Raw genomic sequence first — 13196 nt, 5'->3', positions numbered from 1 at the left:
GTAAGTAGGGCTTGATGGAGGAGAATCAGAAGGGCACGAAGGTCCCTCACTTTTGCTTTCTTCTGACCCAGATCCCACTGGACATATTCTGTTTGGCACTTGAAGGCTCTGGTATTTTGGCAAAGCAGTTATGGGAGGCCCAATTTAGATGGCACCTGGGGATGAAGGAATCTTCATGGCTAGTTGTGAAGTCCTTCCCCTCTGCAGAGTCTGTCATCAACTTGTATCTTCTCAGAGGTAGCAGTCCCCAGCTGATTCCTAAAGCACAAGAAGAAGGCATTTAAAGCTGGATCCAGCTTAAGAGGTCTTAAGAGTCTCCTGAGTCCAGATTTAAGAAGTGGAAAGAGGGCTTCCCTGGTGGCGCAGTGGTTGCGAGTCCGCCTGCCGATGCGGGGGACACGGGTTCGTGCCCCGGTCCGGGAGGATCCCGCATGCCATGGAGCGGCTGGGCCCGTGAGCCATGGCCGCTGAGGCTGCGCGTCCGGAGCCTGTGCTCTGCAACGGGAGGGGCCGCAACGGTGAGAGGCCCGCGTACCGCAAAAAAAAAAAAAAAAAAAAAAAAAGAAGTGGAAAGATCTCTGGGAAGGGGTGGGAAGGAGAAGAGACAAGGATGAGAGAAGCTGTCTTCTCAGGCATTGGTCTTGGGTATCTCTCTAGCAACTTCCACCCTAAGTGGAGATGCAGCACTGAGAACCTTTTTGAAAACAATTCTGCAGTGGGACCCTGACTCCATAGCAGCCCAACCCCTAGCTCCTAGGTCAAGAGAAGAATTCAGCATGCCTAGAAACAGATCCAGGAAAGGTGGTGATGGTACCATTGGGCAAAGGATGGACCATTACCTTGAGCACAGGTTTCTCTCAGTGGGACGTAGTCATGCCCAATTTCACTTTCTCTTCATTTTCCACGTCATAACCTCCTCTCCTGTGGTACCTGAGGAAAGTAAGTTTTGTGAGCAAGCTCTGCCTGCTAGAGGGTGCAGGCCCCAGAGCTGGTCCTTCCAAAAGATTCTGGCCCAGTGATTCTCTCCATACTCGGAAAAGCCCAGAGGATACGGCAGCTCAACAGACCTCTGGCCAAAGGTCCAACTGCCCCAAAGGATGCCTGTCTCTAATGGCAGGCTACAATTTGCTAAGAACTTTCACCTCATTTATACAATCCTCACAACATCTTTATGAGGTAGGGGAACAGAGATTACAATCACTGAAAGATTACAACCCTTAGAAAGACAGGTAACTTGATCCAGGTCTCACAACACATGAGTTGCATGCTTGTAAATGGGCACAGAGTGCTTAGTAGGTCTCCTCAGTCTAGAACATAAGCTGGATTGAAAGCATGGCCTGGGGACCAGATGCCCCAGATTTGGAAGGATATACCAATAGCACCACCGATGCCCTGACTACCAAACCACACACTAATGCCATCAGAGAAGAGTCAGGAAAAAGAATTGTGTGAAGATGTGGCTCCATGGGTGGGTTGCTGAGCCTGCTGTGAGAAGCAGGACCTCCTACGGCCTGGCAATTTTTTTCCTGGGCTCTAGACACTGGACCTATGTCATACCAGAGAAGCCAGGTTCTTGGAGAGCCTGTACCCAGGAATGTTAGTCAGACTCCTAGCCCAGGATTTGGGAGGTTAGAGGGCTCATGTGACCATCAGGTAGAAGATCCTGGAGGAGGAGGAATAGAAGTGATTTGCAAAAACAGCCTGTAACACTCACCAAAACATGAGAAGCCCCACGATGACCAGCAGACAGACGGATGACAGCACCACGACCACCACAACCAGGATGGTCGTGTGATCATAGGTATATAAACGATTTTTCACTGGGAGGCTCAGCCCATGGCACCTCTCTCCATGGTAACCCAGGTGGCAGCTGGTCCAAAACAGAACAAAGCAGAGATGAAGTTAGTGGTTTGGCTTCACTCTTGGCAACGGGCCACCTACATAAGCCAGAGCCCACTCCTCACAGCTTCAGCCTGTCAGTCCCTAACTGTGATTCCTGTCCTTCCTCTAGCCTTCTCTAGAAGCCCCTCTACAGGCTCTGTGGCCTTCCTCCTTCACTCCACGCCCTCCCCTTCTGCATTCCCTTTGGTCCTCTGGCACAAAACTCCTACTCCAGGCAGGGAAAAAGCAAAGGAGGACTTCAGGTCTTGGCTAGAGTGTTCCACGTGTGGATGATTAATGACATGTGTTAAAATGTTCAGAGGACTTGGGCACAAGAGCTGGTGGGTTGGACTGAGGGGATTCAGTATCACTCCCTCTCGTGAGGCCCCTCAACACTCTGACCCAGAAATAAACCCAGCCTTCCCCACCAATGCTTCCAGCGTCCAGTCCCTCTGCCACTGCCCAGCCTATTAATAGGCCCTGCTCCTTTGCCAGAAGTCATTTTTCTCAAGTTTCCTTCATTTAACTCCCAGCTCCCCCTGGGTGCAAGGCCCAACTTGAAAGCTGAATTTTGGCCTTTGGCCTCTGAACGCTGGGCTATCAGGCCTACTTCATCCCAGGACAAAGCAAACAAACCAAGAAAACCTCTTCTTGCCTAGCTGTCCTGCCAGTACATTTTAGAATGTCACAAAAAAAACCTTGGCTTTTCTCACTCAAGAAATAAATCAGATGGCAACTGCCTCTTCTAACACAAAACTTTTCCTGGAAGCCCTTGGGAAGACTGAGAAGTGCCTACAGTTGAACAAGCACATTCACGTCCCTTTCTTTTTTTGCGGGGGAGCTGCGCAGCTTGGCTTGTGGGATCTTAGTTCCCCGACCAGGGATTGAACCCAGGCCCTAAGCAGTGAAAGCGCGGTCCTAACCACTGGACTGCCAGGGAATTCCCTCACATCCCTTTCCTTATCTGAGCATCCCAGAGATCCTTTGATGTATGTAGGAGCCCATGTTACAGAAAGGCAGAGCTATTTTCCCCACAGTCACATAGCAGGGCAGAGACATAGACACAGATTGTCTGATGGTGAGCTCAGTGTGCTGCCCACACACATCCATAAATGCCCAGTCAGGGATGCCGTGGCACTGTCTGCCTGGGGACTTTAGGCCACTAACTGCTGAAGGAAGCACCGAGAACCTGGTGGCCCTCTATTCTGAACTGCACATCCTCTGGGGAAAAGGTTAGGCACCTCGTTCCTCAGAGCAAGGAATCCCTTCTTCCTGCCGAGAGGTACCAGGAAAGTTCCAAGGAGCAGACCTATCAGACCCAGGGGCCGGGCTGCCCCTGCCTTCCTTCCCAGCACCTCTTCCTTTCCCAGCTCCTTCTGGGTGTTTCGGGGAACTACCTCACTGCAGGATAAATGTAGGTCAGGCCCACAGCAGAGCACACAGCTCCTTGCCCAGCCTCTCCATGCATCTGTCCCATCGGCCCAGGTGGACAAAACAATGACCCCTAACCTGCCAGGACATAGAGGATGCTCTTAGGAGCACCCCTGGAAAATCACTTGTTCAAAGCACTTTACAGTTTATAAGACACTGTCCTTATCGACTAGCTTAACTGAGACTCATAACACCCTGGTAGGCAGGTATAACCTCTTTTACATATTGAAAGACTACGATTAGGGTCAGAGAGAGTAAATGATTTGCTAAATGTTTCACAACTAGGGAGCAGAAGGGCCAAATTCCAAATTCATAATTATTTCCATTCTGAACAGTGTAGGTTACCCCAAGGAAACACATATCTGATGGGCTTGATGGGTTTCTGGAGCAGAAACAGAGAGCGGTCTGACTCTGCGCTCTCAGTTATTATTACTGTTATCTTGAATGATAAATAACAATTAATAGCACCCATTACAGGCTTACTATGAGCCAAGTACTCTGTGCTAATTGCTTTACAAGGATCATTTCATGTAATCTTAAAAACATCTCTATGGGCTTCCCTGGTGGCGCAGTGGTTGAGAGTCCGCCTGTTCGTGCCCTGGTCTGGGAAGATCCCACATGCCGCAGAGCGGCTGGGCCCGTGGGCCGTGGCCGCTGAGCCTGCGCGTCCGGAGCCTGTGCTCCGCAACAGGAGAGGCCACAACAGTGAGAGGCCTGCGTACCGCAAAAAAACAAAAAAAAACAAACATCTCTATGAAGTAGGAGTTACTATCCCCATTTTAAAGATGAAGAGACTGAGGCCAAACTTCTGTTAGATAACCTGCCCAAGATTACACCGGTAGTGAGTGGTAGAGCCAGGATTTGACTCAGCAGTCTGGCTGACTTCAGGGACTGTGCTTTCCTGCGGGGAGGGAAGGTGAAGTTGAGTCTGTTTTTCACTTCCAGCCCATCATTCAAACCCCACAGGTACTTACTCAGATGATAGAAATAAAGCTTGGCCTCAGAGTCCCGCAATTCAGTTACATAATCCCTCCACCCCCACCCTGAGTCAAAAGGATAATAATGTAAACATCCTAATATTACCCACGTGCCCCTCCCTTTGCAGACAACCCCTGGCTCCCCCAGGGAAGGAGCATTCCAAGCATCCCAGGGTGAGGGCAAGATCGTGTGTCTTGCCCAGAGCCAGTGACCCATCAAACTGGGATGTGTTGCTCCTACCCACGTCTGTGGCCCATTTCAGAACTTGTATTACAACAGAAGCAAGGACCCTGTAGAGTACAGAGACATCTTCCAATTTGGATTTCTCCACCCCTACCCCAGGAGGTAAGGGGGCACCATTTGGCGCAGGGGACTCAGAATACATGAGTTCCAGACTAGTCCTGCTGCTATTTCTAGCCAAGTGATCTGGAGCAAGTTACGGTCGCGTTTCCAAGCTTCAGTTTTCTCATGTGAAAGGCAGGAATAATAAATGCCAACGTCACTAGAGCTTTGCGAAGCTCAAATGAGATAATACAAATAAAAGCACTTAATAAAAGGCCAAGTCCCACATGTGTGGGAGTTACTATATAATCAGATTCCGGAGGATACTGCCCATATCCTGAGGAAGGGAGCACCAAAGTCAGACGGAGCCAAAGAGAAGGGGCTCGCCATTCCTTCTTGGCATCTGGGCAGTGAGGTCAAGTAGAGCCTTCAGGCCTGTCTCTCTTCCAGCTCTGAGTCCTCGTCAGGCTAACTGTCCCCAGGCTTCCTCCAGCCACAGGAAACTTTGCAGCCAGTTTCTGGGTCAGCAGCTCATCAGGAGCCCCAGGAAACTGCTCTTTGAGGGCAACTTTTGGCTGGTGACACAAAAGGGTTTTCCTGTGGGTGATGGCTGCAGAGGGCTGGTTTAGGAAGCCGGCCAGCCTCAAGCTCACCACGGCAGCCTGACACACCCGGCTGGTGGTTGCTGGGTCTGGAGGCAAGAAGGAGCCACAAAGTGTCCCAGATGTAGGTGCCCAGATGTCACATTCTCCCAAACCAGGAGCTCTGTGTCTTCTTGCTGCCTGCTGCCCTGAGTACCAAGGGCTGGAGGCAGGAGGCTGCCAAGCCAGACACAGAATTCAGCCCCTTGAAAATCTGCCTAGGAAGCAGACACAGAGTCTTCACATCAGATTCCATGCTCTTCAATTAGAAAAAGCCTTAGGAGACCTCTAGTATAATAGCTGCCCTCTGTAAAATCGTGCTCCAACTCTGTAAGAACAGACAGGGAAGAAGGACGCAATCCAACACCCAGTGCAGCCTGGGGGCATGAAAAGCATGTTGGACGGGAAGTCAGGCACCTGAGTGCCTGTCCTGTTTCCACACACTTTATTTAGCTGTTGATCTCAGACAAATCACTTCCTACTTCTGGGCTCCAGTTTCCTCATCTTTCAAGTACAGACAGCAAGCCCTGCCTACCCAGCAGAGGGCTTTTGAAAATACAGGGTTGTATTTTCCCGTCCCCTGGAATAGCTGACACCAAGTGGGTGCTCAACAGAGACCTGCTGGGCTCAACTCATATTAAATGTAAACTGTAAAGCTCCATGGCAAAGGAAGGAAGGCACTGTCACGGTTACCATCACCATCCCTAGGGCCACCTTGACCCTGGACACCATTATCTAGGTTCTCTGGGTTTAGGTGGTCAGTCAAGCTCAGCTCTCCAGGAGAGAAGCCTTAAAAGGGTTCTCAGCTGAGCAGTGGAAGTCCCTCCACCAACGCCCTGGACCAGTTCGGCCCAGACAGATTTCTGGCCTTGATCCATCTTGACTATGCTCAGAGTCACTGCCTCCACCCTGTGCTAATGAGGCCAGTTTACAAATTTAGGACAAACATTCCCTGCCCTGTCTCAAGACTTCTGGAAGAATAATTGGGGGACTGTCTAGGTCACTCTTTTTTTTTTAACATCTTTATTGGAGTGTAATTGCTTTACAATATTGTGTTAGTTTCTGCTGTATAACAAAGGGAATCAGCTATATGTATACATATATCCCCATACTTCCTCCCTCTTGCATCTCCCTCCCACTGTCTAGGTCACTCTTAAGCAACCCTCTCCAATACCAAGCTCTTGACAAGGATATGAAAGGAGAGGACACACAAGTGACTGTAGACGTGGAGGGGGGTGATGGGTCTGTCTGACAATTGCCAAATACAGGGCAACTCTGCTATATGAGATCAGATGGGACAAGGAAGCTTTAAAAAAAAAAAAAAAAGGATCTGTACCAATCACAGCAGAAGAGATGCGAGGCAGCCAGCCTTCTTGACAGGCTGGGAAGTGGTGTGCACACAGCAATCTCCTGACTCTGTCCAGAGCCTTCCAGGTCACAGAGGTTGCCACTCCACAGAAACTCAGGCCCAGCAGAAGAGAGTGCATGTTTACAGCCTGATGTGGGTGTTGGTCTCAGGCACAGTGGCGACATTATGCCTGCCACAGAGCATGGCAGTGTCGTCATCCCTGAGGGGTTGCCAAGGCAGCCATTTGCTGGGCTTGGCCTAGCAGAGTGGCTGGGGAACCCATGGCCTCTCCACCCACACCCCTGCCCAGGGAAGGGGTGGTGCTGCCTGACCGGGGGCTGATGCCTACTGAGTTGGGTTCCATTTTCCGTTAATCTTACACAAAGGAAGTGTTCTCCCACCCCCATAGCCAAAGGTCAATACCCACCATGTCCCCCACCTCCTGGCCCTGGCCAGGGTAAGGAAGAAGGGAGGAGGGGCTTCTCCCTGCTCCCACAATGATTGCTTTCTCTACAGTCCTGCCATGTCTTAGAATCAACCCACATTTGCTCATTCATATGCACATATGTCTGAGTACACATACCTGCATAGCACATATCCAAATGCACCTCATACCTACCTGCAGGACTTGGGAAAGAAGGCCACGGGAGCTCCACTCCACCCAGGAGCCCCACTCTGCCATGTTTCCTACTGGCTTCTCCCATCTGGAGTAGGGCATGAGGCAGAAATGAAGAACCTGCCTTCAGGTGTCAGCTCTCCTAGCGTGTGCTCATTTCTGAGCAAGCAGGAAATGCCCCCAAAGATGAAAGAGCATCACAAACCCACGCCACAGGAAATTGCATCCTATGCTGGGGGGAGCCCCTTCCGCTGACTAAAAATATTTCCCCTCCTCCCAACTTCCTCCCAGAGGTTGAGAAGAAACTGGGTGGATTTATGAATTCAAGGAACAGTGACAACCAGGAACAGCCACCAGGCTGACAAAGAGTGAGCTGTTAACAGTCAGCCCCGGGGAAGGGACACTTACATGCAGGATGGAGCCCGGAGCTCCTTCACATATTTGCATTCTCCATGGATGCAGAAGTCCTTGTATTTCCGAAGACATGGGTCTCTCTTCTTCCCTAACCCCTTGCTTTTCTTCTTTCTTTTCCCACGCTCCTCCTTGCTCGGTGTGGCCAGAGCTTGTGGCTTGGAAGAGAAAGCAGCTGCGGTAGAAAAGTACCCTGTTACGTCTTTGACTTCCTCAGGGGAAAAAATCAGAACAGCACAGTGTCTGGAAGGATGTTTTGATCCTACCTGAAGTCAGAGGACTGGGAAGGCCTCTCGGCTCAGTGCCTTCCAAGAGCTGAAGGAAGACTGGGCAGACCTCCCAAAAGTGGTGGAGGAAGTAGAGGCTGGGGGGTCCCAAGGAAGACATTTCATAAACTCAGTTTAAGAACCTCATTCTATGGACTTGAGGACATGGGGAGGGGGAAGGGTAAGCTGGGACAAAGTGAGAGAGTGGCATGGACATATATACACTACCAAACGTAAAATAGATAGCTAGTGGGAAGCAGCCGCATAGCACAGGGAGATCAGCTCAGTGCTTTGTGACCACCTAGAGGGGTGGGATAGGGAGGGTGGGAGGGAGACGCAAGAGGGAGGGGACGTATGTCTATGTGTAGCTGATTCACTTTGTTATACAGCAGAAACTAACACACCACTGTAAAGCAATTATACTCCAAAAAAGATGTTAAAAAAAAAAAAGACTACTGGGTCCAAGTGACACTAAATAAAAAGGACCTCGTTCTAAGAATGCTAGCTTCTGTTGAGTAGCTTCTGTTGAGTAACTGCAGCTGATTGGGTAGTTCTACTAACCTCACCCCCACCCCACTGTTCATCCTCATCTCCTACTCCCCCACGCCCACTTGGTTCTATTTTGGCCTTAAATCAGCCTCATTTCCTGATGCTACACTGAGTGACCCATTTGCAGGAAGACAGCGTCAGAGATAAAAATTGCTTCTGGAGAAGGTACTTGGAGAGTATTTTAGAGGGAAGAGGCTCCTAAAATAAGAACAGTGCCCATGTCCAGGTGGTCCCCTCTGGGGTACCCATTAGCAGCAGCGGACCATGAGCCCAGAGCAGAACCAGGCTCAGGGACAGCAAGCAGGCCACCCCTGGTCAGAGATTTGCTGTTTTAACTTTTTAAATTTTTTTAATTTTAAAAATATTTTTATTGATCTATAGTTGATTTACAGTAGTGTGCTAATTTCAAAGAGCCTTGCTTTTTTGACATCAAACAAAATATTTACCCTGCTCTGTGTGCTATTTGCAGCTCACCACTTCTCTCAAAGGTCCATTTACATATATCCCCAGATGTCCTGTTTATAGCTCCCTAGGATGGGGAGTACAGTGCACAAGAAGCAGAAAGATGGAAAGTAAAGAACTATCAGAAGGAACTAGAACAATGATAACTCTCCCCATTCTTTCCACACTTAAAAAGGGAAAAACAACCTCACACAGACATCCAGCTGGGACTGATCATGGGCTATGCCCATCAGCCCAGGGGTCTGACACAAGTCTCCCCTCCCCTGTCCCAGCAGAAAAAAGGTGCCTGCTGTCTATGGCTATAGCCACATGTCTGGTAGAAGGATGAGCGTCATACATTAGACTGGAGTCCTAGGATCCTCAAGGTGGAATTGACTTCAAAAAATATGGCTTTCCATTTTCTGTTGAAAAACTTGAGGTCCCGAAAGGCAGTGACTTGCCCAAGGTCCTACAGGTTTGGGATCTGAAATGTGGTCTCTGGACTCCATATCCAGTGCCCTTTCCCAACACACCAAGCTGCCTCACACAACCCAGTCCCCTCTTGCAGACAAGCCTAGAGCACATGGGATGCTGAGCCAGGAATGAGACAATGAATGGGCTCTGAAGTTAGCAGACCCATGCTCGAATTTCAGCCATGTGATCTTGGGCAAGTCACTTAATCTCTCTGAACCCTGTAGCTCTTGGTAAAAAGTGGAGAACAGGTGTTCCTATCTCAGAGGGTTGCAGCAAGGATTAATTAACCCACAATAACATGTTAAGTGCCTAGAATACAGGAGGCACTTAATAAATGGTAACAGTTATTTATTTTAGGTGATAGGATCCCTACACCTGAAAAATAGTCTTTGCCCAGCAAACCCAAGTAAGAAGAGGCAGATGCCAGTAGTAGTCCCATAGACTCTTGTTTCCTCTGGTGCAGACCAGGCCCTTTCAGAACTCAGAAGGTGAGGCAGATGCTCAGAGGAAACCAATGACCATGGCTGTGGTGAAATTGAGGCAGGAGGGCCCAGCCGATCAGAAAAAGGAGGGAGAGGGACTTCCCTGGTGGCGCAGTGGTTAAGAATCCGCCTGCCAATGCAGGGGACACGGGTTCGAGCCCTGGTCCGGGAAGATCCCACATGCCGTGGAGCAACTAAGCCCGTGCACCACAACTACTGAGCCTGCACTCTAGAGCCCACGAGTCACAACTACTGAGCCCGTGTGCCCCAACTACTGAAGCCCACACGCCTAAAGCCCGTGCTCTGCAACAAGAGAAGCCACCGCAATGAGAAGCCTGAGCACCACAATGAAGAGTAGCTCCCGCTCTCTGCAACTAGAGAAAGCCCGCACGCAGCAACGAAGACCCAGCACAGCCAAAAATAAATAAATAAATAAATTTTTTAAAAAAAAAAGAAAAGGGAGGGAGAGAGTGACAGGGTGACAGCCAGGCTCCTGCCGGGGAGAGGGAGCAGTGAGTCAGGTCTGCAGAGCTAGGAGGAGCAGCTGTGTGGGTGGAGGGTGAGTCACAGCCCAGCTCTGCCCTGCCTATGAGGAGAGGGCCAGGAGAATACAGGTTGTTCAGGCCAGGAGTGACCCCCAGAGGGCCACTGTGAGAGGATGGAAGGTGGGAACCCAGCCTCAGCTTTGGGGCAGACCCCTGATGTATACTAAATAGAGATAGCACCTAAGGGAAACTCTGGGTAAGGAAGAAGGGTGGCAGAGGAGCAGACAGAGCCAGAACAGGTGGGTATCTTTCCAACCAAATATAGTCATTCCGGGGCTCAGTCCCTGCTCCACCCTTAAGAATCTCTGCAGGTGACTGGGGGCAAGGAAGCAGGCAATACTGGAGGCTCTGGACTCTGTTCTGTGCTTGTATTTACTTAGCCACAGCACCTCTGCTGGTTGAAGGATCCCATTTGGCCCTTCCTCCCTTGGAGTCTCTCTCAGGGACTCAAGGTGGTCAGGAAGTATCCAGGCTTGTGTAGGATTTGTAGACACCCAGCATATCAATACAGCTCTCTAGGGACCCAGTGCTCACCATTCACAGCCTCCCAAGGAGGTGCTGGCCTAACCTGAGGGGGGACCAAGTGCTCCTCGTTCCCCTGTTTCCCCAACCTGGAGACAGGTGGATGGAGGAGACTAACACTGCACACCTTGTATGTGCCTAGCATCTCCACATCTGTTACCTTATTTTATACATAATAGTCAGTTGATGTGGGAATTAGGGGTTGTGCACATTTTTTCATAGAAACTCTAAGGAAAGCATCTCAACCATTCCTTGTTCCTATCACCCAGTTTACCTCAGAGGAACGTACCAACCCCACACACCTTGCCTGTTTCAATTTGCCTCAGAGTATGCAGAAAGGCAGCAACGTGGCATGTGAGACTACGTTGGGCAAGAAAGACAACAGGATCTACATTCTAGGACCCCCCCAGTGAGTTTGTCAGGCCAAGCGGCTTTTCCTTGAGGTCCTCCATGAAAACCCCCAAACCATAGGTGTGCCCAATCGGCATAAATGCCAGATCCACTTATTCTTCAACTGTCCACCGGGGTCCGAGGATGGGCATCCCTCACACCCACCTCTGAAAAGGTCCAGGTCTGTCTCTTCCAAGTCCAGGACTTCCCGGCCTCGGCCACCTCCCGGGGGCAGCAGCTGGTCCGTAGATTGAGTAGGGGAGTCCAGATTGCTGGTTCCAGCCGCCAGCCCTCTTCGAAGCCGCTCCAGGCTGTCGCCGGTCACCAACGCCGAGAGCACTGCGGGTGAGGGACGAGGCCGCTTCAGACCCGCCGCCCAGACCCCCGTCGCCACGTACCGCTGCCGGCGCCCGCCTGCCAGGGAGCACGGGCCCCACCAAGTGGCCCGCGCCGGGGGCGCTGCAGCGATCTTCCTCCGTGTCCCCTGCAGAACGTCCCCATCCCCCCCGACCCCCGGCAGCCCTCTTACCTGCAGCCAAAAGGAGCTTCAGCACCACCGACGGCAGCAGCTTCATGGTCCCGGACTCGGCGGAGGCGGCGAGGCAGCAGTCACTTTGGAGGCGGCGGCCACCGGGCGCTGGCACGGGAGCCGGGTGGGAGGAGCACAGGAGATCCTGCCGGGCACGTTCTGCTGCCGGCCTCTGCGTGCAAGCCTGGCTGGGATCTGAGCGGAGCTCGCGGCCGCTGGGCGTCTCTGTATTCACTCTGTCTGTCCGTCCGCCCGAGCCCTTGAGCCTCAGTAAGTATAGCCAGCTGCCTTCCGCGCGCAGCTCCCTCGGTAGACTGAGGGCTCCCGGGCTTGCGGCCGGGAATAAGGCTCCAGGAGGTGCCGAGACTCCGCCCCGCCCCCTGCCGCCCCGCCCCCCTCCTCCCGCGCTGGGACTCCCGCCCGGCTCCAGGCGCCTGCCGCCCAGCCCCGGAGCCCGTGGGCGCGGCTGGGAAAAGGGGCGGGAGAAGGGGGCGGTGCTCACATATTTTGGGACTAGGCCAGAGCAGCCGCGGCCTGACTGTGGGTAGGGCTGCTGACCGGCAGGTGGCGGGGACCAGCTCCTACCTTTCCCCAGATGCCTGTCACGCTGCAGCCTTGGGACTGCTGAGCTGCGCTTCGCCCTTGGACACCCCTCATTCCTTCCTCTCTTCCAGGCCTGGTCCCTCCGGTCATCCGTGCTCTAAACCAGAGACCTCCACCCATGTCATCTTCTGAGCTTCAGAAATCCTCTTCTTTGCCTACCGATAAATCAAGTAGTAAATAATAATTAATTCATTTATCATTTAAAATTAGACACATGAATGCCAGGAGGTCTTGTGAGCCCAAGGTTACCAGAGTTGCAGTTGCAGGCACCTGGTATCAACCCAGCAAAAGGAAAGGAAGTTAGTGGTATTCTTCCAGCCACTGGAGTGGCTTCTCCTCATCTTTGTCCCAGAGGACATTGTCTCCATTAGGATTTTTGAACTATTGAGTATAATTCCCAGGCTTCTGGGATTGGAGAGACACAGGCTGTGAAACAAGCCTCCTACTTTTCCTTGCCTTTGAACACCACCTTCTTCTCCAACATAGAAGCTGAGCCCCCTCCCACAGGACCCAGCTGGCTAGCCTAGGTTGCCACATTCAACAGGTGCCAGGAGATTGATGTGTTTTTCTTCCAACTTACGAATTTTTACAGGGGTCTTCTGGAGTCAATGTCCTGACCCAAAGAAATTACTCTCTCAGTAGGCATTTCAGCTCCCAGGGACACGCTGGGACGGGAGTTGTAAGACACAGGGCTGGGTTCGCATTCAGAGCCCTCAAATTGTGCCAGGTAGAGCTGCTTGCCTGATTCAGCCCATGTGTAGGGATAAAAACAGGCCTGCTATTTATACATAGTCTATCCCACTCTCC

General features: G+C 51.5%; 1 protein-coding gene across 1 annotated transcript; it reads right to left on the bottom strand.

Annotated features, from left to right (window-relative positions):
* Positions 1-212: 212 nt before the first annotated feature.
* HBEGF (heparin binding EGF like growth factor) lies at positions 213-11834 on the bottom strand. Its single transcript, XM_082836269.1, has 6 exons — positions 11787-11834; positions 11423-11596; positions 7586-7763; positions 1715-1870; positions 840-930; positions 213-258 (listed from the first exon to the last, which is right to left on the bottom strand). The coding sequence occupies exons 1-5, from the start codon at positions 11830-11832 to the stop codon at positions 858-860; spliced, it is 627 nt and encodes a 208-aa protein (XP_082692395.1). The 5' UTR covers positions 11833-11834; the 3' UTR covers positions 213-258; positions 840-857.
* Positions 11835-13196: the final 1362 nt, after the last annotated feature.

This window comes from Leucopleurus acutus, assembly GCF_964270905.1.
Source record: "Leucopleurus acutus genome assembly, chromosome: 3".
Lineage (NCBI taxonomy): Eukaryota > Metazoa > Chordata > Mammalia > Artiodactyla > Delphinidae > Leucopleurus > Leucopleurus acutus.
This window is presented reverse-complemented; position numbering and strand designations above follow the sequence as displayed.

What these genes read in the sequence shown, in the direction of transcription:
- HBEGF (XM_082836269.1), bottom strand. Translation starts at nt 11,832, where the DNA reads ATGAAGCTGCTGCCGTCGGTGGTGCTGAAGCTCCTTTTGGCTGCAG. An exon ending in GAAGCTCCTTTTGGCTGCAG is followed by an intron (nt 11,597 to 11,786) that starts GTAAGAGGGCTG and finishes CCTCACCCGCAG; the next exon opens with TGCTCTCGGCGTTGGTGACC. An exon ending in GTGGGGCTTCTCATGTTTTG is followed by an intron (nt 931 to 1,714) that starts GTGAGTGTTACA and finishes TACTTTCCTCAG; the next exon opens with GTACCACAGGAGAGGAGGTT.